The sequence below is a fragment of the Hemiscyllium ocellatum genome, chromosome 26 (assembly GCF_020745735.1).
Source record: "Hemiscyllium ocellatum isolate sHemOce1 chromosome 26, sHemOce1.pat.X.cur, whole genome shotgun sequence".
Taxonomy (NCBI): domain Eukaryota; kingdom Metazoa; phylum Chordata; class Chondrichthyes; order Orectolobiformes; family Hemiscylliidae; genus Hemiscyllium; species Hemiscyllium ocellatum.
The window spans coordinates 15,884,194-15,908,962 of record NC_083426.1 but is presented as its reverse complement, the minus strand read 5'-3'; the positions used below and the strand labels follow the sequence as shown (position 1 = coordinate 15,908,962).

The 24,769-nt window shown below is 39.6% G+C and overlaps 1 protein-coding gene across 1 annotated transcript; it reads right to left on the bottom strand.

Annotated features, from left to right (window-relative positions):
- Positions 1–1,580: 1,580 nt before the first annotated feature.
- On the bottom strand, positions 1,581–23,025 carry taf8 (TAF8 RNA polymerase II, TATA box binding protein (TBP)-associated factor). The gene is made up of 9 exons (XM_060845087.1): positions 22,909–23,025; positions 20,171–20,268; positions 16,655–16,814; positions 14,999–15,097; positions 13,763–13,825; positions 11,456–11,580; positions 9,089–9,236; positions 6,839–6,981; positions 1,581–2,408 (listed from the first exon to the last, which is right to left on the bottom strand). Exons 2-9 carry the CDS (start codon positions 20,246–20,248, stop codon positions 2,268–2,270), a joined length of 957 nt encoding a protein of 318 aa, XP_060701070.1. The 5' UTR covers positions 20,249–20,268; positions 22,909–23,025; the 3' UTR covers positions 1,581–2,267.
- Positions 23,026–24,769: the final 1,744 nt, after the last annotated feature.

Sequence of the window (24,769 nt, the reverse complement as noted above, 5' to 3'; positions counted from 1 at the left end):
TCTTTAGTCATCCAGCATTCCCGTTATCTACCAGCCCTTCCTTTCACCCGAACAGGAATATGCATTCTCTGGATTCTCGTTATCTCATTTCTGAAGGCTTCTCATTTTCCAGCCATCCCCTTACCAGCAAACATCTGTCCCAAGTCAGCTTTTGAAAGTTCTTGCCTAATACTGTCAAAATTAGCCTTCCTCCAATTTAGAACTTCAACTTTCAGATCTGGTCTATCCTTTTCATCGCTATTTTAAAACTAATAGAATTATGGTCACTGGCCCCAAAATGCTCCCCCACTGACACCTCAGTTGCCTTCCCAACCTCACTCACCAAGAGTAGGTCAAGTTTTGCAACTTCTCTAGTAGGTACATCCACATACTGAATCAAAAAAGGTTTTGTACATGCTTAACAAATTCCTCTCCATCTAAACCCTTAACACTATGTCAATACTGATCATGATAAAAGAAACTTGTCATTCTTCAAACTGTGCCCTTCCATGTCCAGATAACAGGTCAGTGAAATATTTCATTAAGACAATGCCAATAATGCACCATTCTAAAATTACTGCCACCAATAGTTCAGAGAATGGCATCCAACTCCTACTCAGAACTGAATGTTCACATTTTAATTCAAAAGGTATAAACAACACCACCTGAACCAAGTTGATGCAGCTGAGGAACAGACTGTCAACAGGCTGTGGGTGACAATCTTGAAATAGCTATTTCTACCTTTGAGAGTGGTTCCGAAAGGTTACCTACATATCTTCTACTTTAAATGGAACTTGGATTCTTCAGAATAGAGAAATAACATCTGAAGTGACCTTACTATATTAAGGAAGTAGTAAATCAAGAAATAACTAAATTAAATTGCAGAGTAGGTTCAAGCTGTAAGATGCCAATTTAGAACTAACATCAGGGAAAGTTTTTTTTATAAACAGTAGTGATCAATATATGGAATAGATTTCCTGATGAGAAACAGAAGCAAAATTCTGCAGGTATTCTGTCAGTTATCCATTCCTTGAGGAATACTTCCACTGGTATTTGTATAAACCTGCATAGTAGAAATGACCACAGACAAACACCAAAGCCAAACCCAAATGAACTGCATCCTCAGAGAGGACAAAAAAAAAGCAGTTAAAGGTCAGGTATCTTTGTGCTGCTTCATAATTTAAGGGCTCCCACAACATGTCTCAAGTTCTTGAAGAATAAAATCAAATCTTCATGACTGTTTGAATGATTTTGCTTTAAATAACTGCACTGCTCAAAAACTTAATTCAATTCTAAATGGCATTTCTTCAAATCTAACATTTTATTTTCTCCCAGCTTACCACTGTCTTTTGCTAATTTTTTAATGTCAGCACCTCTCTTGATCATCCCCCCTCCACCAACTAAAGAACGTGTTATTCTAGCTCACAACTCAGCATACGATCCCTTGTGTCAGTTGCATGCGGTCAGCTGATTTACTTAGTTAAAGCCATGGTTCAATCTCTACTCCATTGGCTGCATTTGCCGCTGTGAACAAATGCATTTTTGCATTGATGAAATTTATCAGTTAAGGTAAATAAGCATCAGCCTGTAGTCCAAAGTACTTTGTTAAATAGTTCAACAAGATTTATTTTTTTAAACCAGAAGAAATATTTATATACATTAAACTGTATAACTGCTGCACACAACATGTTTATGGGACAGCTGTAATGCTTAAAGATTCTGTAACCAGCTGCAATGGCAAATAGTGTGAAAAATATTGTAATGAAGAGGGCCAAGCCATACAACATGTGAGTTGTGAAGTGTTATAAAAACCCTTTCTTTGGTTGAACCTGCAAATAATCTACAATGAACAGGAAAATCAACAATAAATAACTGCCACTGCAAACTGTCACGTTGAAGAAATAGTCATTGTTACCACACTTGAATGTGTGCCTTCATCTATGCGATGTGACCAAAGATCTTAAGATGTTCATAAGCTGCACTGCAATGAAGTTCAAATAGTTTTTAAAACTAGCAACAGAAGTGTGTTTGCTCCACCAGAACAGAAATGCAACAGATTCTGGCTTCAAGTACAGGTTATCCAGATGTCATGGCTACCAAATCGGCCTGGTTATGGTAAGATATCTTCCAGGATTAAAAACCATGACTCCATTAGATCTGAGATTCCTTTTTCATATTTTACAATGATGAAGACAGTTTTCAAATCAACATTTTTCTTCAGTTCAAATAGCTGTGTTATTACAATGCGTAGCATTCACTCAAATCATTCTTGCATTGTTTCCAGAATATCATTTCTTCCTACGGATCTTGGGCTTTTTGACTGGTCTTAGATATGGATTGTCAATCATCGGCTCTTCACTATTCTTACTGTTAGATAACCCTGAGCTTTGTTGCAACATGGTATTTTCCTTTTCAGCAGACATTTCATCCTAGTAAAAAAAAAGTGCTTTGTTATTAACATTTAACATGGCCAACATTGCAAAGAAATGACTCATTAGTTTGCACTTTGAATTCAGTCAGCATTGAGGAATATTTCCACTTTTCTGTCCTTTAATAGTAATAGTTTTGAACATACTTTAAATTAACAAAAGACAATAAAACTACCTGGGAAATAATACAATGCAATAGCCTTATTACAGAGTGGAGAACTATCACGCAACGAGACAAGCAAACATCAATCAAGCCTTCAACTTGATATTTCATTATTATTCAAATTTGTCCATGATCAAATAATAACAAAGGACTATTAACATACATTAAAAAAGTCAATATTTAAAATTTACTCATGAAAGATTATCCAAAGAGGCAATACTGCTTTCACCTGTGATAAAGAGACAGGTCAAAGGCAGAATGCTCGTCCAATAACAGTGGTTGTATTGAAGCCCAAACAACTTAACCAGAAAATGGTTAACAGAATGGGGCCTCATCAAATTTTGGGCTGGGATCTTTTGAAAGAAACAGCAAAACACTGCCATAAAAAAAAGAGGACTACCTCTAATTGATCCTGGATCTGCTGCATTTACCATTACTGATGCTTCAACTAGCCTCTGCCTCAACGAGCATTGTGATAATGTCATTTGACTCTAATATCAATGATATCCGTCAATAATATTATTTTATAGAGTTAAGAGTGACACAGCACAGAAACAGACCCTTCAGTCCAACTTGCCCACGACAGATATCTTAAACCGATTTAGTCCCAAGGAGTCTGCAAATGGTCCATATCCCTCTAAACCTTTCCCATTCATGTACCTATCCAGATGCCTTTCAATTGTTATAAAATTGTCCCCACCTCCTCCAACTCTTCTCGCAGTTATTTCCATATATGCACCACCCTGTGTGGAAAAAGTTGCCCTTCAGGTCTCTTAAATATTTTCCCCCTCAACTTAAACATATGCCCTCTCGTTTTAGACTTCCTTATCTTGGGGGGAAAAAAAACTATGATTATTCACACGAACCATGCCCCTCATGATTTTATAAGCCTCCAGAAGGTCACCCCTCAGCCTCTGATGCTCCAGGAAAAAATGCCCCAGCCTATTCAGCATATCGTGGATGGCACAGTGGTTAGCACTGCTGCCTCACAGCGCCAGAGACCCGGGTTCAATTCCCGCCTCAGGTGACTGTTTGCACATTCTCCCTGTTTCTGTGTGGGTTTCCTCCGGGTGCTCCAGTTTCCTTCCACAGTCCAAAAATGTGCAGGTTAGGTGAATTGGCCATGGTAAATTGCCCATAGTGTTAGGAGAAAGGGTGAATGTAGGGGAATGGGTCTGGGTGGGTTGCACTTCGGTGGGTCGGTGTGGACTTGTTGGGCCAAAGGGCCTGTTTCCACACTGTAAGTAATCTCATCTAATCTATCCCTTGAGCTTCAACCCTCCAATCTCAGCAACATCCTTGTTAAAGTTAAAAATTCAGAAAAGATTTACAACATCTTTCTGATATTAGGGAGGCCAGAATCGTACACGGTATTCTAAAAGTAGCCACACCAATGTCCTGTAATGATGTGCCAACTCCTACACTCAATGCACTGACCAACGAAGGCAAGCATTCCAAACATTTTCAAAACTGTCTACCTGAGACTCCACTTTCAAGCAACTATGGACCTGAACCCCTGGGTTTCTTTGTTCAGTAACACTCCCCAGGGCCCTACCATTAACTGTAGAAGTCCTGCGCTGGTTTGACTTTCCAAAATGGAATACCTCATTTATCTGAATTAATTCCATTGACCAATCCTCAGTCCATTGGCCCATCTGATCAAGGTCCCACTGCACTCGGACATAACCTTCTTTGCTGCCCGCTACACCACCAATTTTGGTATCATGTGCAAGCTTACTAACCATATCTCCTGGATTCACATCCAAATAATTTACATAAATGACAAAAAACAGTGGACTCAGCACCAATCCTGGTCACCACCGCTGGTCACCACTGACTTCAGGCTCAATGATCCATCGTTGCCTGAGTTTTCCCTACCACCTTTCTTAAATATAGCACATTAGCCACCATCCAGCTTCCCATCACCTCATCTGCAGCTGGTGATTACAGGTATACAAATACCTCAGCAACAGGCCCAACAACACTTCCCGTTTTGCCACAAAGATCTGCGATAAACCTGAGCAGATCCTAGGGATTTATTTTATGCATTTTAAAACCTCCAGCATCTCTTCTGTTAGATGGACACTTTTCAAGACATCAGTACTTATTTTCCCAACTTCCCTAATTTCCATGTACTTCTCCACAGTATATAGTGATGTGAAGTATTGAGGTTTAAAATTCTTAGATCATAAGACCACAAGAAATATGAACAAGGACTCTATCTCCAACGGACTCTGTGGCAAGGAGTTTCAAAGATTGTGAACTCTCAGAAAAAAATCCTCCTCATTGTAGTCTTAAATTGGCACCCCTTTATTCTATGACTATGCCATTTGGTGCAAAACCCTCCCATGCGGGCAAGTTACTTCTCAGCAGTTATACTGCCAAGCCCCTTAAGAGTCCTGTGTTTCAATGAGATTATACTCACTAGAGTTCAGAAGAATGAGAGGTAGAGTCCCAACCTGCTTAGCCTTTGCTCCTAAGACCATCCCTCCCATACCAGGGATCATCCTAGTGAACGCTCTCTGAACTGCATTGAATGAAATGGTATCTTTCCTTAAATAAGGGTGACAAATGGCACTCAGTTCTCCACATGGTCTCACCAGCATCTTGTAGAGCTATAGTAAGACTTCCCTACTCTAATACTCAAACTACCTTTAAATAAGATTAGAATGGTGCTGGAAAACCACAGCAGTTAAGGCAGCATCCGAGGAGCAGGAAAAATCGACATTTCGGGCAAAAGCCCTTCATCAGCCTTTCCTGCTCCTCGGATGCTGCCTGACCTGTTATGCTTTTCCAGCACTACTCTAATTAGATTAGATTAGATTCCCTATCGCATAGAAACAGGCCCTTCAGCCCAACAAGTCCACACCAACCCTCCGAAAAATAACCCACACAGACCCATTCACCTACCCTATATTTACCCTGACCAATGCACCCAAGACTATGGGTAATTTAGCATAACCTGCACATCTTTGGATTATGGGAGGAAACCGGAGCACCCAGAGGAAACCCATGCAGACCCGGGGAAAATGTCTGTGTGGAGTTTGCACAGTCTGTGTGGAGGCAGGAATCAAACCCAGGTCCCTGGTGATGTGAGGCAGCAGTGCCTCGTCTCCAGTAGCTGCGGTACCCAATTCCTCCCTTTAAATATGGTCAACATTCCATTAGCCTTCATGATTAGCTGTTAGATTTATGTATTTTATGCACAAGTACCCCCCAAGTCCCTTTGTATTGCAGCTTTCCTCAGTTTTTCACCATTTAAAAGATATTGTTCATTTGCTCTTCCTTCCAAAATGAACTTTGCATTTTTCCACATTATATTTGATTTGCCATTTTCTAAATTTGATTAGGTTCATTGCCCAAGTGTTCTCTTCACAATTTTGGTATATATCGATGTGGGTTTAAATCACATTTTATCAGAAAGAGGTTGTGAAATTTGAAAGGGCTCAGAGAAGATTTAAAAGGATGTTGCTAGGGTTGGAGGATTTGAGCTATAGGGAGGCTGAACAGACTGGGGCTGTTTTCCCTGGAGTGTCAGAGGCTGAGGGGTGACCTTATAGAAGTTTACAAAATTATGAGGGGCCTGGATAGGGTAAATAGGCATAGTCTTTTCTCAAGGAGTCCAGAACTAGAGGGCATAGGTTTAGGGTGAGAAGGGAAAGGTATAAAAGAGACCTAAAGGGACAACTTTTTCATGAAGAGGGTGATATGCGTGTGGAATGAGCTGCCAGAGGAAGTAGTGGAGGCTGGTACAATTGCAACATTTAAGAGGCATTTGAATGGATATATGAATAAGAAGGGTTTGGAGGGATATGGGCCGGGTGCTGGCAGGTGGGACTAGATTGGGTTGGGATATCTGGTCGGCATGGATGGGTTGGACTGAAGGGTTTGTTTCCAAGCTGTACATCTCTATGACTGCCTACTTGAATTTATTTAGCACATTCATTCCCATAGCACTTTGAGTGTTAGCACACAAACATTTATAACAAGCCACATTAGGAGAGACCACAAACAATGGTTAAAAGTTTGTCTCAGTAGATAGCCCTTAAAGAATGGCTGAAAAGTATCTATTAAGGTTGCTCAAAGATACACAGCTAAATTATTCTGTTCAATTAAATATCCGACAAATGGCAAAAAAGCTCTAAATCCAAGGCTATTTCACCCATAAGGTGGAACGGCGTGACAGCTAGTTGTAAAACCTTTGCATAAGTAAATAATCTACATTGTCAACATTGTGAAAAAACTGTAAAGCATATTTAAAACATACCGAGTTCATATTTAGTGTAAGGTTCTCTGTATCAGTCTGATCATCCTGTTCTGAGGAATCTGTCTCCTCCATCTGCTGCAACTCAAGCTCAGATGGTAGCAAGGCATTTAGGTAAGGAATTGTAGTCGTTCGCGCAGCAATCACTTTAAAAGAGTGAAAAAAGAATATTTAAATAAAAACAATTTCAGAGATTATGCATCAGATTTTTAGTTATTTATAGTTGGACAATGAACACAATTATACTTTATAAAATATTGGTACAGAGAGATTTTACACTGCAAACTACTCAAGTTTTTTAATCAACATTTTTTAAACGTGACAGACATTTACAATCACAAAGTCAGAAAGAGAGCACTTGGCCCATTCTGTTATTTAAGAAGTGGAGACAATAACAGGGAACTAAAAGACAATTAGCTTAATATCTGGTATTGGGAAAATATTAAGGATATTATAATAAACAATGGAAAAGCAGAGCACTTAGAAATACATAATATGATCAAGCAGGGTCAGCATAGGTTCATGAAAGGGAAACCATGCCTGACAAATTTATGAGAATTCATTGAGGGTAACAAACAAGATAGATAGAAGCATAGAGACATACAGCATGAAAACAGACCCTTCGATTTGCATGAAAAAGGTGCCCTTAGGTCCCTTTAAAATCTTTTCCCTTTCATCCCAAACCTATGCCCTCTAGTTCTGGACTTCCCCACCCCAGGTAAAAGACCTTATCTATTTACCCTATCCATAAAGGGTAAGCAGAAATGAAATACGCTTGGATTTTTAGAAGGGATTTGAAAAGTAGTCTAATGTGCGGTACTCTAATAAGCTAAGAGCCCATAGTATTAGAAATAGTATATTAGCATGGACTGGCTAAATGATAGGATGGGGTAATGGGATATTTTCAGGTTGGCAACCTGTAACAAATGGAAGGACCACATTTATTTACAACATATATTAATGATTTGTATAAGAAATTGAATGTAATATAGTCAACTTTGCAGACAACTCAAAAATAGATAGGAAGGCAAGTGGTGAGGATGAAACAAAGTCTACAGAGGAATATAGACAGGCTTCACTAATGGGCAAAATTTTGGTAGACAGATTAATGTCAGCAAATATGATGCACTTTGGCAGTAAGAATATAGAAGCTGAATATTACTTAAATGAAGAAAGAACTACAGAAAAATAGCAGAGAGGGGTTTGGGAGTCCTTGTGCATAAATCATTAAAAGCTCACAAACAATTTTACCAAGTAATGGAAAGGCAAATGCTGATTTTCTATTTTGAAGGAAACGTGGTATAAAAACAGGGAGGCATTGCTAAAACTACACAAGGTACTATTAAGTCCATAGCTGGAATACTGTCAACAGTTTAGGTCCTTTATCTAAGGAAATAGATAACTGTGTACAGTTCTGGTCGCCACATTACCAAAAGGATGTGGATGCTTTGGAAAGGGTGCACAGAAGGTTTACGAGGATGTTGCCTGGTATGGAAGGTGCTAGCTATGAAGAGAGGTTAAGTAGATTAGGTTTATTTTCACTAGAAAAAAAGGAGATTGGGGGGGACTTGATTGAGGTTTACAAAATCATGAAGGGTATACATAGGGTGGATAGAGACAAGCATTTTCCCAGGGTGAAGGATTTAATAACGAGAGGTCACGCTTTCAAGGTGAGAGGTGGAAAATTTAAAAGGAATACACGCGGCAAGTACTTTACACAGAGGGTGGCGGGCGTCTGGAATGCATTGCCAGCAGAGGCGGTAGAGGCAGGCAGTAGATTCATTTAAGATGCATCTGGCCACATGCATGAGTAGGTGGGTAGATGGGGAGCAGAGGGATACAAATGCTTAAGAATTGACTGACAAGTTTAGATAGTACATTTGGATCAGCTCAGGCTTGAGGGGCCGAAGTGCCTGTTCCCAGGCTGTAAATTTTCTTTGTTCTTTATAACTGGCATTAGAGGCAGCCCAGAGAAGGTTCATTAGGCTGATCCAAGGTATGGTGGGACTGTCATATGAGGAGAGGTTGGTAGGTTGGACTTGTATTCATTAGTGTTTAGGAGAATGAAAGATAACATTATTTAAACTTGCAAGATTCTTTGGGGACTTGGAAGTATAGATGTGGAGAGGTTATTTCCCTTTGTGGGAGAGTCTCAGACCATGCAGTACCCTTTTCTCCATCTGCTCTCTTCCAAAGAAACATGCCTTCTTCTACCAAAGTAATTTTGTTCAAAAGTAAAGACTACAAGCTTACATGGGAATGTTGAGACATCATCTTTAAACAGACTCTCAGTCTCTCCTGTCTTGGCCATAAACCTGGTCAAAGCTCGCTCCACATCTCTTCTCTGGGACGCAGCTTTCTCCCTCAGCACTTGGTAATCAGAAACTGGCTCTCTGATTGTCTAACAACAGAGGAAAATGTACTTAAGTATACACATTTTATTATCTTCTCCCTGCCAATGTTCTGAACAATATCATATCTGGGCTCGATTTAGTTGCCTGGAATTCTTTTAATCTATACAACTACCTGACCTCATCAAATATCAAACAAAATGGTTAAAAATCACACTTGCTTAAAACAAATACACTTTAAAAATTGATAAACAGATTTGTCCTAATGGCGCTAATCTGCAATTTCTCAAAACTCAAATGGGGTTAAACTGATTTTTTAATCAAAACAATTTAAAACACCAACCTATGTTCTGATAGTAGGTCATCAACCTGAAGCAATGGGCAAGTGTGGAGTTTCATTCCTTCAGGTATTGTTTGAGCTCTTAGGTGGAAAAATTTTAAATGATTTTCAAGAAAAATAGAGTCAGCGAGCATGGAAATAAAGCCTTTAGTCCAACGAGTCCATGGTGCCCATAATCCCAAACTAAGCTCGTTCCACCTGCCTGCTCTTGGTCCGTATCCCTCAAAATATTTCTTATTCATGTACTTATCTGTTGTAACTCCACCTGCACCCACCACGGGAAGGTCATTCCACACACAAACTGCTGTGTTAAAAATTGCCCCAATTAAATTTTCTTATAAATGTTTACTCCTCTCACCTTAAAAATATGCTCCAAATCTTGAAATCCCTCACCCTAGAGAAACACACCTGCAATTCACCTTATCAATATCACTGATGATTTTATAAACTTTTAATGTCACTTCTCAACTTCCTACGCTCTCGTGAAAAAAGTCCTAGTATACTCAGCCTCTCCTTATAATTCTCACCCTCCATTCCAGGCAACATTCTGATAAATCTCTTTTGAATTTTCTTCAGCTTAATAATATCCTTGTCAAATCCCAGCTTTCTTTTCCTTTCTTTGGATTTACCCACCTAATTCACAATTCCTTCTAAGTCCATAAGACCTTAAGACATAGGAGTGGAAGTAAGGCCATTTGGCCCATCGAGTCCACTCCGCCATTCAAACATGGCTGATGGACATTTCAACTCCACTTACCCGCATTCTCCCCGTAGCCCTTAATTCCTTGTGACATCAAGAATTTATCAATCTCTGCCTTGAAGACATTTAGCGTCCCGGCCTCCACTGCACTCTGCGGCAATGAATTCCACAGGCCCACCTCTCTCTGGCTGAAGAAATGTCTCCGCATTTCTGTTCTGAATTTACCCCCTCTAATTCCAAGGCTGTCCACGGGTCCTAGTCTCCTCGCCTAACGGAAACAATTTCCTAGTGTCTACCCTTTCCAAGCCCTGTATTATCTTGTAAGTTTCTATTAAATCTCCCCTTAATCTTCTAAACTCCAATGAATACAATCCCAGGATCCTCAGCCGTTCCTCGTATGTTAGACCTACCATTCCAGGGATCATCCATGTGAATCTCCGCTGGACACGCTCCAGTGCCAGTATGTCCTTTCTGAGGTGTGGGGACCAAAACTGGATACAGTACTCCAAATGGGGCCTAACCAGAGCTTTATAAAGTCTCAGTAGCACAACAGTGCTTTTATATTCCAACCCTCTTGAGATAAATGACAACATTGCATTCGCTTTCTTAATCACAGACTCAACCTGCATGTTTACCTTTAGAGAAGCCTCGGCTAGCACTCCCAGATCCCTTTGTACTTTGTTGTTTCTCAATCCTTCAATCTGACCACCTAAGAGTTACATGGTTGCTTGCCTTGTTCACGCAGGTCTTGCTGCACTATTACCTGCTCAGACGTTTGCTATGCAATATGTGAAAGAAGCCGCCCTGCTACTACAAAATCTAGTTCAATCAGTTGTTTTTTTGAGATGTAGCTAACTCTAATCGGAGTTTTCTGTTCTGGATTTTTTAATTTCAAATATGCAGAATGCTCTTAATTTTGCTTTAACAACTTCACAAAACTCTGCTCTCTTTTCATTCAAGTTAAATATTTCAAACATAATTTAAAATGCCCACTTTTTAATTCACTTTATTGCTGCCCTTTCATTGCTTCCTCCCCAAACTAGTGCTTCTTCTGCAAATTGAGTCTTGCATTAACATAGTGGCACACACAAGCCTTTTACATCCACAGACCAAGCCATAAATTTCAGAATTTCAAATCAACCCTCAAATTTGTGATTGGTTATGTTGCTTACTAAACTCTTAAAGATGTGAGGCAGGACACAATGCCAAACATATAGCTTTGCACTTACAGGTGTCTTTATATAGGTGTGAGGATCAGGGAACTCTGGAAAATGTCCTGGGATGTACGAAGGGTGTGTTCTCTTCTGTCCTGTAGAAAGTGCTCTGGGGGGTGCCGGAGTATTAGTAACAGGAGCTTAAAGGGAAAAGAAAATTATAAATTGATCACTACCTCAGCAGGGTATACAATTACAACTGGCTTTACTATTCTTGAATTTCTGTTCTGTCCCACCACCTTCAAAAAGCATGTTTGGTATTTTAACAGATTTCACACTGGAAAGTAATAATACAAACAAATAAGATCCGGGCCAGTAACAGAGTATATATGTATAGACATTGGTTGAGGAGTGGGTCAGGATAAATGTCAAATATCCCACTTGTGATCACATACACACAAAAGAAGATCGATCACCCAACTGATTCACTCGAGGGGTGTTATTAGACATGATAACACAACCAATGTTTAGGAAAGATGGGCAAAGAACATTAGCGCAGAAAGTTGTAAGTGAAAAGTTGCATGCTCAATGGCTGCCCTGCGCTGGTAATGTAATAAGCTTCTTGGCAAAAGGAATCCAATCAGTGGGAAACAAATCAAGCTGGGTGTGGTTTTCTTTTCTGCATTTTACTTAAAAACTGTGAATGGCATCAATGCCTCCAGAAATGTTCTGTAACAATAGCCAATCTAATGCATACACACTAAATAAACATCAGTCCACTTCCAGATGCAGAGCAGTTTGACAAGTTCTTATAGCCAAATTAGTAAGGGCTGATGGAGACATGAAGCTTCTCATTTGTCAAAGCCTATCCATATTAACAATACTAAGAGCAAAATTAAGAAACTAACATAAAATTAGCTAACTTAATAAATATTTATATCAACATTGATACATTTTAATTACATGTTTCCAGGAAAAATGCATTTTCAAAATTATACCTTTTGTACAATATTCTTAGTCCCTTAAATTGATTTCTTCACAAATGCCAGATTTTTAAATTATTTATTCTTTCACAGGGTGCAGGCCTTACTGACTAAGTCAGCATTTATTCTTCTTTCCTAACCATGCTTGAGAAGCCATGATGTGGAGGAGCTGGTGTTAGACTGGGGTGGACAAAGTTAAAAATCACAACACCAAGATATAGCCCAACAGGTTTACAGTATTTAGAAGCACTAGCTTTCAGAGCTTTGCACTTTCGGAGCACTGCTCCTTCATCAGGTAGCTGAAGGAGCAGCACTCTGAAAGCTAGTGTTTCTAAATAAACTTGTTGGGCAATAATCTGGTGTGCGATTTTTAACTTTATCCTTGAGAAGGTGAGCCATCTTCTTGAACCACTGCAGTCCTGTGATGTAAGAACACCCACAGTGCCATTTGGAAGACAATTCCAGGATTTTAACCCAGAGACATCATCATGATTTGGAAATGGATCAGCAGTTAATGCGGCTTGGAGGGGAACTTGCATGTGGCAATATTCCCATACGCTCTTTGCCCTAGTAAAGGTCATGGGTTTGTAAGGTGATGTCGATGGTATCTTGGCAAATTACTTGCAACTGACAGTACTACAATTATCTTTAAATGCTTTCAGGAAGTATAATCAAAGATTATCAAGAAAAAATATAACAGGAATGCTGAGTACACCAGGAAAGTGGATAAAATGCAACTTAAGTGGCACTGTAGAATTGTAATACTCATCATGGGTTTAACATTAGATTGGCAGATAAACTAACATCAGCAGAGTCAATGGTGAAAGAGTGACATCCACTGTCATTTTGACACAGGTTGCAAATGACCTTTTGCTTGCAGAAGATACTGCAAATAAGCATTGGGCATATAATTAGTAGTAGGAAATAAAACTAAAGGTTGGAGAAGACCCGAAGACACCATAATTATCAGGCTGATAATATAATCCTTGATACTTTTGATTCTAAGATGATCAAGAAAGGAGTGAAGCCACATTAAAAAAAGCAAAATAAAATACAACCTAGTTTAAGACTTTTGGGAGAGCATGTATAAAATAACGAGATAAAATGAAATGGTTATAAGTAATAAAAAATTCAAAATAACAAAATGAAAAAAAACTGGGTTTTTTTTGTCTCCTGTAGTCAGCATGCAATTTCTAATCGAAGTTCAATTCTCAATTTTACTTGAAGGATTCGAGAGTTCCTGGGGTCAAATCTATTCAGTGACAAACTCAGAATTCCTAATGTGATGCAATAGATCTCTTTCTCCGCTGAACAGCAGCTTTTTTTTTTACACAATCCCTTCCCTAGTGTTGAAAGGTCGTAATACTCTACAACTCACATTTGGTGCAAACATACTTACGAGCTGTAATAACCATTCTCTGTGATCGCTTGGCGTAAGCCTGAATATTATCCACATTAAAACCTGAAGAATAAGAGTATAAAAATCAAAACAAAGGACAGCTGGCCATACTCTCAGCAAATTCTTCAGTAACTCAAATCAGCAGGCACAAAACTGCAATTCAACACCATTTATCAAGTTTGCTGAAAGACCGCAAGATTCAGTAGCACAGAAAGTGAAACAGCCAAGCTATCACAGCAGTGGTGCAGTACGGAATTGAGTTACTGCAATTTTCTAGAAAGAAGAGTACAAACCTTATTTTGAATCTGGTCAAAAAATAACCAACCAAACTGGCTGACCAAAACTACAATTGCAATCTAGTACAAAGTGGCAAAAACAGTTTTAAAAAATTGCCTTGGAATGTTGGTGACATGATAAAGAAAGTTTTTAAAATCACCTATCCCTCAGTGCATCATGAATTACTCACATCTACACAGGTCAAACCAAGTATAAATTCCCTGGCGCATTCCTGTGAGCCAGTTGGGTTTTTGTAATTCAGCACATTTGCTGGGGATTGGGCATATATGAACAGATATTTTGAATTCAATTTCACAACTGCCATTACAGAATTTGAACTAATTTCTTTTTGATTTCTAATCCCGTTCCGTGGTCAAGAGGCTACAATAGATCTGGTTCTAGTTTCTGTACTATCCTTGAACATATTTGGACCAGTTTTAGAATGTCTTAGGTAAGAAGCAATTAAAGATTAGGGCAGAAAACTACTATTTGTTAATTTGTCTCGTGTTCTGTTGCATGTAGAATTTTGTCAGACAACAAAAAGCAACCGATTGGCTGTGAAGAGTTGTGCAACATCCTGAATAGAAAGTAGCTTGCTACATATTTGCAGCTATTAAAAAAAAGAGTAGAAATATCACTAAGGGTTCACTAAACCAAAACCAGTCTGCGCAATGATCATAAAATCATACGAGTGGAAAGTTTCATTTTAGCTACGTAATTTTAAAAAAGTATGATTATCAAATCGATAATGATGCAATGCCAATGTATATTCACTGCAACAAGCACATTTATCTTGCAAAACATTTAAACTACTGGTACCAATTTATTTTGAAATATAACCCTGCAAATTAAGTACTTCTCACTGCTGTAACTTTGGGCTCTTGTGGTTTAAGAAGTTGCACAAAATATTCAGTAAATTTAACAAACTAGGTCAACACTTGAGCACAACATAGAACATACCCATTTCTGCCAAAGTAACCACAATATCTGACAAGGTTGGTTGAGTTCGTGCTGAATGTTCACAATATACTTTAGCACTTCGACCAATTTCAGATAGATCTAGGGGAGAAAAGAAGTTCCTACTTAAATAAAACGGTGTTTGAGGAGCAAAATACATTGCACATACTTCTCTATTCCTCTATTATGCAATGCTTACTTAATAAAACTGTCCAATAAAACTTTAAAATACAAACTAAATTAATTCGCTATTATTCAGGTGAATGATAATATTCTTTACAGTTTCGTCAATTTAACAATATGAATACTGTTTTTTGCAGTGGTTTTGCCATATCTCAGAGAAAAAGGCAGAGACCTCTCAAGATACTCTGCAGGTCAGACAAATCTGTTCAGAAAAAGCCAGCGTCTCAGTTATGAAACTTTACTCCAAACTCAAGTGATTCAGATAAGATTCAGACAATGCCTGAATCAGTGTGGCTTGGACAACAAAATAGGATTTAATATCATAAAGATTCATGCTGCTGTGAAGACTCTATTCACCTGAATCCTGGTGGTGACTGGTCACACAGTTAGCCTGTATCAGTATGGGTCGGGGGGGCTGGGGGAGGAGGAGGAGATGGATCGTTTCGATTGAATTATGTGAACACAATCATCAAAATTGGTTTGTCTTCACCATATGACACAATTGTACAGCCCAGTAATTACAGAGTCAGCTTTGTCTCAAAACAAACTCGGTCCACCATGGAGGACACTGCAGGTGTACATGAGACAACGACATAAACATATCTGATTCTGTTCACAAGATAACACAGCTGCGACATACCCAGGTTAGGTTATTATAAAAGTAAATATGACAGTTTAAGACATACCCAACAAACATATGACACTAAGGCTGCTTACAGATGTGACTGAAGATATTTAAAGCAATGCTGAATTTGTACAAATCGACTACAAAGTAAAATAGAATCATTGAACAAATAGAGCACGATTTGTTGGGTGGGGGTGGTCAGAGACAGGGAACAGCACATGGGCAACTAAGAGGACAACGGAATTAAAACATTTAGAAAATAATTCTCAAGCCAAATATTTTACACCAATTGAGAACGGTTTTTAAAAATAACTAACATTTTGCTTTAAAATGTGAAAAAGTGACCTTCGAAATCTCAACAATACATGGCACCCCACAGGAGAAGGTAGATTTTCCGCTATAACTTTCACCAAGTTGGCAAGAAAATCCTAAGAAACTTATAACAAAATTACAGCTTAAACATTGTGGTTTGTGACATGCTTGAGTTTCTAGTGTGGATTCTCACAGCTGGGGCTAAAAGAAAAATCAAAGGTTCTCCATTTGAAAACAAATCCTCAGTGATTCTATTAAGAGGATCCAAGACAAAAAGTATGAAACAAGATAATTTTCCTCCTTAATAGTAGCTTATTAACAAGATGCAGTCTTAAGATCTCTGCCTCCTAACAACCACTCCAATGTCCCAGCTGACTCTGTGAGATTCCAGTCCTTTGTTAAACAAAGTCCATCTTTAACAACTAAATCAACAAACCATTAAAAAATTCTGGACTATAAAATAACCTTTGCACTAATGGAACTATCTATCGCTTTAAAAACTGAACAATACTAAACAAAGCCAACTATTTTCTACTCACAGCTCTGCAGCATTTCAGTCAGTGTTTCAACAGCTGCCTTTTCTGCTGCGTCAAAACCTGCTTCAGTTAGTAGGGAACTAACCACCACCTGCAGTGTCCGCCTTCGTGCCAGATAATAGTTATCTGAGGGGGACATTGATGTTTTGGAACTCGATGATTTCTAGCAAATAAAACCCATAGAACTGAGTCGACAATACATATGAATATTCCACACACTGTTCAATAAGTACATTCAGGCATTGCAATGTATTGAGGGAGAAGTTATGTGAACACTTTGGTCCAAGAGTTAGTCAGACTCCTTAGATTTGATCAGTAGTAGGGCACAGGAGAATGTGACAATAAGTGAGGCAGATAGTGGGACCCAGAGGTGGATATACATGAGATTTACTCTTTGCAATTGTTCAACTGCTTCTGAGCTTCTTCCAATTTGTTTGCATGAAAGTAAGAGCTGCAGGGTGGATAATGAACTGACCAAGTCACCATGGCAAAGCAAGTCATTCACACAGGGGAAAAATAGGGATGCAATGATCTGTGAGGACACTACAGTCAAAAGGATTGGCAAAGCTCACTGTATCTAAGAACATGAGTCCAGGCAGCTACAGTGCTTGCCCAAGGTTTAGGTCATCTGCTCTGGGTTGCAGAAGAACTGTAGTAAGGAGGGGAGGATCTAGATGTCATGTTACAAGCCGCTACCAATAATATCAAAAGAGCTAAGAAAGAGGCTCTGCTTAGGGTGTGTGAATAGCTGGAGGCCAAATAAGAAAAGCTGACTCTCAAAAGATAATAAGCCTCAAGCAAATTGGCGTAAAGCAAATAAGATTAGAGAAATAAGTACATGCCTCAAAGATAGGTGTGGGAGAAGTGAGTTTCATTAATGGGGTATGGAAACGGTACTGCTGAAAGTGAAAACTGTACCCATGGGACAGCATACACTTGAACCATAGTTCTGGAAAATCAAATACCCAGGCAGTGGACAGAGCTTTAAACTAAATAGGGAGCAGAAGGGATCAAGTGAGAAAACATATGGTAAAGACAACAAGAAATAAAGCAGAACAGCAATTTGGGTATTGGTTACCAGAATGTAACAGGAAGAAATAGAATACATAAAGGTAAAATAGTCCCAACTGACAAGGCAAAGCATGCATGCAGCATTTGTAACAATCGGGTGACTGTTTAGAACAGATATGGATAAATACATATGACCTAATTGGCAATATAAAGATAAGATTGAAAGGTGAGCAAAGCTGGGACCTGAACACTGGACAGTGTTGAAGGGTATATCAGAATGATGCTAAGAAAAGATGGCAATGTGGCTTTATTGATCAAGGATAGCATTAGTTATGTATTGAAAGATGACTTTAACTTGAAAGAACTGGATGGTCTGCATCCTGGGATCTTAAAAGATGAAATTCCTTCAATTCTGGAAGGTCCCAGCCAAACTGAAAATGGCAAACCCCTTTTTTCAAGGAGAGGGAGGAAGAAGAAACTGTAGGCCAGTTAGGCCAAACATCTATCATCGAAGATGTGATTTGGAGGTGCCGGTGATGACCTGGTGTATACAAAGTTAAAAATCACAACACCAGGTTATAGCCAACAGGTTTATTTGGAAGGACTGACTTTCGGACCGCTGCTCTTTCATCACCGTAAACTTTTACTATGAATTCTGTGCCTTACAATCCACAACCACCCGATGAAGGAGCAGCACTCCGAAAGCTCATGCTTCCAAATAAACTTGTTGGACTATCACCTGGTGTTGTGCGAATTTTAACATCAAAGATGTGTTAGAGTCCATTACGAGGGTTATGCAGGATATTCAGAATATCACTACGTCAAACAGCAATCATGGCTTTGTGAAAGAGAAAATGTGTTTTAGCTAGTGTACTAAAGCTTTTTGGAAAAGTGAAGTCAGTAGATATAACTGGTGTACTTGGACTTCCACAAGGCATTTGATGAGGCACCACATCAAAAGCTGGTCACAAGATTACAGCTGGTTTGGGGGATAACATATTAGCTAATCAATTTTTTTATCCAAGCTATCAGTAAACTGACAATGAGTCATTTTCTGTTTGGCAAAATGAAACTGTGTCACAGACATCATTGCTAAATCCTCAACTACTTATAATCTATGTTCATGATTTGGATGAGTGCATTGTAATTACATTTGTGGATAACAACAAGATCGGCAGCAAAGATGATTGTCAACAAGAGCGAGAGTCTGTAAAGTGACAGAGATAGATTGAGCAAGCAAAACTTTGGCAAAAGCTATAGCATGCAGAAAAAATAAACTTTTCTATTTTTGCAGGAAGAATAGAAAACCATTAGCCTTTTTTAAAAGAACAGAGAGAAAATGCAAAAACGCAGACAATGGAATCTGTGTGTCCTTGTACACAAATCAAAGGTACAGCAGGAAATTAGGAAAGCAAATGGAATATGATTTATTCCAAGTGGAACAGCACATAAAAGCTGGGAAATGTGGGAGAGATTATAACTAGGGGACGTAGTTTAAGTTTTCATTTTAATAAAGAGATTAGAGGAATCTGTTTCTCTCAAAGGGTGATTAGAATGTGACATTCTCTTCTTCACAGGATAAGAGAGATTGCATCGATAAATGTATTCAAGGCCGAGTCAGACAGATTATTGGTAATAAAAAAGGGGGTCAAGGGTTATGAGGGGCAGACAGGAAATTGAAGCCCAGACAACAACCAAATCAGTCATTATCTTATTGAATAGTGAGAACAAGCTTAAAGGGCCAAATGGTTTACTTCTGCTCTTAAGTACTAGTTTCCTAAATCCAGAATCCTCAAGCTAGAAGCAGGATAAGACTTCAGCGGATAAAAATGATAAATAAAAGCTCAGAGGGTAGTGTGTACTAAAATATTTAGCTGCATGTAATTTCATGAATTCAAAATTAGCAACATTTAAAAAAATAAAGTGCATCCATATATTGAAACATGGAACCAAATCAACAGATTTCAAAAATAACATTTCCATAATTGAATAGATTGTCATGATGTACATTAGTGAATTGATAAAAGATACAAATTATAGTTGAAAATGCAAAACATTTAGTTAAGTTTCATTTATTTGGCCCACTTTGTTTCATCTTCAAGCATTGTTCCATTGCCTGTGAGGTGACGGACAGTAAAAATGCACAAACCATGTCTTTCCCACAGCAGCTTCAGCCAGCCACTAGGTGGAGCTGAAACCCAAGCATTTACTTCGCAATTAGGACTCATCTATAAATTATTAATTTTTGAACATATAGGTGGTTCCTGATCTACGAATGTACATCTTAAGAATGCTTGTACTTATTAGCGAGATTCCATATTAATATTAAATTTAAGGATCCAACATGTAAACATTCGGTGATACTTACAAATAGATATTTTATATTAGTTGTGTCTTGACTTGCATGCAAATCAACTTACAGTCACATTCAGAAACGAAACACAACCTGGGGACTGCCTGTACAGATATTGTCACAGATTCAAAAGTAACTTCTGATGCCCACATTACCTGGGTAACATTTTCCACTGAGACTCTGCAGGTTGCATCAGCTGATGTATATGTGTCAGAGACAGAAGCCGAAGTCATTTTGGCAATCAAATGGTTGTCTGAAACAAAGATATTTCTTGTTAACAACCAACAAGCTGATATTTCAATCAACACCTCTTAACTTTCATTTTTATATATGCAATACATGACTTTAGACTGGCAAAGGTAGGTTTGCATCTGGTATAAGCAAGGCCTAAAGTAACCCATGAACATTATATATTGGTCCAGCTTGCAGCCTCAAGGCTTTTTTGCTCTTTGTAGCCAGTGGCAATACAGTCAAAGTGATGTACAGCATGGAAACAGACTATTTAGTCCAACCCATCCATGCCGACCAGATATCCCAACCCAGTCCAGTCTCACCTGCCAGCACCTGGCCCATATACCTCCAAACCCTTCCTATTCATATACCCATCCAAATGCTTCTCAAATGTTGCAATTGTACCAGCTTCCACCAATTCCTCTGGCAGCTCATTCCATACACGTACCACACACTGTGAAAAAATTGCCCCTTAAGTCTCTTTTATATCTTTCCCCTCTCACTTGGAATGAAAGAAACTCTTCCAAATAAGTGGATCAGTCGCACCCACCCAAATGAAAAACCAGCAAAAATCAGCACACGTCTCATTGTCTTCACTCTGAATGGAGAATAGCTGCATGACACCATATATTTAAAAAATATAAGCAAATCAATAAGAAATGCAAAATAAATCAGGAAAAAAATCTTCCCACAAAGCTACCAAAATACCAAATGGGATTTCATACCTGCCTAGCACAAGGCTCCTTCTTCCATCTTCTCTAGCTTTCAATAAGAATTAAATACTGAAAAAGTTGCCTCTATTCATTGTAAGTGCAATGAAGAAGCATATAACATTGTTATCAACTGGTGAGCGCGAAATGCACTACCGGAAATAAGAATTGAATTATTATTGGAATACATTATGGTGCTATTCCATATGTCGGCTCATTGTCAGCATTTAGCACTCTTCGCATTTAATAATTTGGAATAATTACTAGTTGCCCAAGAGGAATGGGACAGGTGGTCAAAAAAAAGTATTGTCATCTCGCTTACAACTCACAATACTTATTTTATTCTTTCATGGGAATATAAAACCTGTTGGTAATGTCAGCATTTGTTTCGCATCCCAAATTGCCTTTAAATTTGTTACATAGTTGTTTGGTCACTCATAGGTGAGAGATTGTTGTTCAAACCTACCTCCAGCATATTATATAAAATGGCACTTCAATACAGTGAATTAAACTGATTCTCAAAGTACTTTTAATTCCTAATTACTTAATTACAGAGCCACTGCATCAACACATAATAGCTATGTCAAAATTGTTAAATGCTTTGCAGCAAGTTAATGTTGTAAAATCATTTCAAAATACCACTGTTGAGACAGTGAAAACATTCAGTCTCATTGAAGCCCACTACACCTGAGCACCCAACTACACGCTCCATAAATCAAATGGATAGGTCTGTGGCAAGGTACTAATGATCTGAGAAATTATATCCTTCTTGGATGCCATTTTGAGCCAGAAATCTAAATACAAAGTGCTAGCTGAGCATCAGATAAACCCTTCAAATAGTGGTTTTCTTTCCAAGCGTGGGTTCAATTGCCATCACCGGTTTGAGGTTACCATGAACGAAACTTTCTTTCTCAACTGCTTCCCTCACCTGAGGTCTGGTGGCCCTCAGGTTAAATCACCACCAATCCCTATGGTCTGGTAAGACTCTGGCAACACAATATTCACTTGTCCAAACAGCTCATACAACTTCCAATCACAATTAAAGTTTAGAAAGATATTTTGCTATATTAGAAGAAACATATCACATCAACTATTACATTATCTATTGAAAATGCTTTTCCATGCTCTTAACACAATATATTATTAATCTGCCATTATCTCTTTTCCTTAAAAAAAAGCCACAAAAAATCAAGGTGCAAAATTATCAACACATAAGAAGTGAAACCATTCATCACTTCTCAGGATGGCTTCTGTTACAGCTCAATGGAGTCCACATTGTGTGGCAATACTAATTGTGTTCTGAACTCCCAGATTGCAATGGGTAGAGGCCTCAATCTTCTTTCCATCATATGGCTGTCCCGAAATCTCTTCCACTGCTGTGTGGGGTCCAGATTTTGCGGTTTGACCGCATTATGAATATACCTTCCTGGGCCATCAAATTTTGGAATGGGGCTCAAACCCAGAGCGTCTGGCTCAGAGGCAGGGGCACTACCCAATGCACTGAAAACCCTCCTTTTAAATAAGCAGACAGACAGAATTCACAGCCTTTGATCACAAATCATTTCACAACTTGCAACGTGACGCACCAAAACCGCTAATATATACAATTTTTAAAAGGCATTTACCTGAAACGCGCTTACTTTTAATGCATCAAACATTTAAAAAGTAAATAATTGTGTTTGGAAGTTTTTAAGCAAAATATTTTGCTGCAATCAAAAAAGATAAGCCAACACCGACGAACACATTAAATTTAAAGTTTAAGAAGGAGATATTGAGTGCATTAAGCAGCATGTGACTTTATAAAGCTGAGGCATTTATTTCTGCTTCAGGATGAGTTGAGGCCTACACACTCGAGAGACACCTGACCTGGACACCGGCTTAAAGTAAATGAAGATTTAATTTTCGTGTTTTTTTTAAAAAAAAGACCCCATCGGTGCAGATTTCACACTTACGTTCGCCTTCAGGGCGATCAAGGGTTTCAGGTCCGAATGAATTAGACGCAGTTGGGATGGAGGATGAAGCTGCTCGCCGCCTCAGCTCAGCTCCTCTCAACCGCTTCCGCTCCGCCGCCCCCCAGCGCAGCCTCTACTGCCCCTGCACTGGCTGAGCAGGAACTGCAGCCCAGTCCTCGCAGCCTCTACTGCCCCCTGCGCAGGCTGAGCAGGAACTGCAGCCCAGTCCTCGCAGCCTCTACTGCCCCCTGCGCAGGCTGAGCAGGAACTGCAGCCCAGTCCTCGCAGCCTCTACTGCCCCCTGCACAGGCTGAGCAGGAACTGCAGCCCAGTCCTCGCAGCCTCTACTGCCCCCTGCGCAGGCTGAGCAGGAACTGCAGCCCAGTCCTCGCAGCCTCTACTGCCCCCTGCGCAGGCTGAGCAGGAACTGCAGCCCAGTCCTCGCAGCCTCTACTGCCCCCTGCGCAGGCTGAGCAGGAACTGCAGCCCAGTCCTCCCAGCCTCACACATCACTCGCATCAAGCAGTCAGAGGGGTGTGCAACACGGAAACGGACCCTGGCTCTTTTGGCCCAAACGTCTATCCTCCTGCTGCTCGGATGCTGCCTGGCCAGCTGTGCTTTTCCAGCACCACACTCTCGACTCTAATCTCCAACGTTAAGATTAGAGTGGGTGCTGGAAAAGCACAGCAGGTCAGGCAGCATCCCAGGAGCAGGAGAATCGATGTTTCAGGCAAAAGCCCTTCATCAGGATTTTCTGCTCCTCAGATGCTGCCTGACCTGCTGTGCTTTTCCAGCACCCACTCTAATCTTGACGTTGAAGATTAGAGTCGAGAGTGTGGTGCTGGAAAAGCACAGCTGGTCAGGCAGCATCCGAGCAGCAGAAGCACCACTCTAATCTTGATTCTGATCTCCAGGATCTTCAGTCCTCACTTTCGTCTAATCTCCAGCATCTGTCGTCCTCACTTTCACCTTCAGTCCAACTCATCCATGCTGACCAGATATCTTAATCTAGTCCCACTTGCAAGCCCTCCAAACCCTTCCTATTCATACACCCATCCAGATGCCTTTTAAATGTTGTAATTTTGTAACTGTACCAGCCTCCACCACTTCCTCTGGCAGTCATTCCATGCACAGACATGAAAAAGTTGCCTCTTTGGTCCCTTTACATTTTATCCCTCTCACCTTAAACCTAGTTCTGTACTTACACATCCCAGTGAAAAGACTTTGCCTATTTATTCTGTCTATTCCCCTTATGATTTAAAGTAAAATCCACATTCTAATGCTTTTAGAATGTGGTCATAGTGTCATAAGGATGTACAGCATGGAAATGTTTTCTCTCTCATTCACTATAAATTCTGCATCCTCTGATCCCCCACCTGATGAAAGAGCAGTGTTTGTACTTGCAAATAAATCTGTTGGCGTATAACCTGATGTAATGTGGTTTTTAACTCTCCCTCGGGGCAGGGGGGGGAGGGGTGGAGGGGATGTGAACGTGAGGAATTCTTTGTTATTGAGTACCACCAAGGCTGGTCATTAGTTGTATTCAAGGGTGAGATTTCTTATCAAGGTTTACAGTGACACGGCATGAAGTGGAGTTGAGGATGATCAGATCAGCCATGTTTTGTTTGAATGGTAGAATGTATGTCATTGGCCAAATATCCTACTTCTGCTCATACGTCTCATGGGGAATAAAGCACACCAGCCAATTTGGGAGAGCAGACACAGGTATCATCAGAAAGCTAGCGCCTTCCAACAGTCTGTGCTGTAATGATTGGAATGAGGTCACCCAGGCAGACATAATTTAATATGAGTTCCCCAACTGGGGCTGTTAACCTGGTCCCCAATCAGGGAACCCTGGCTG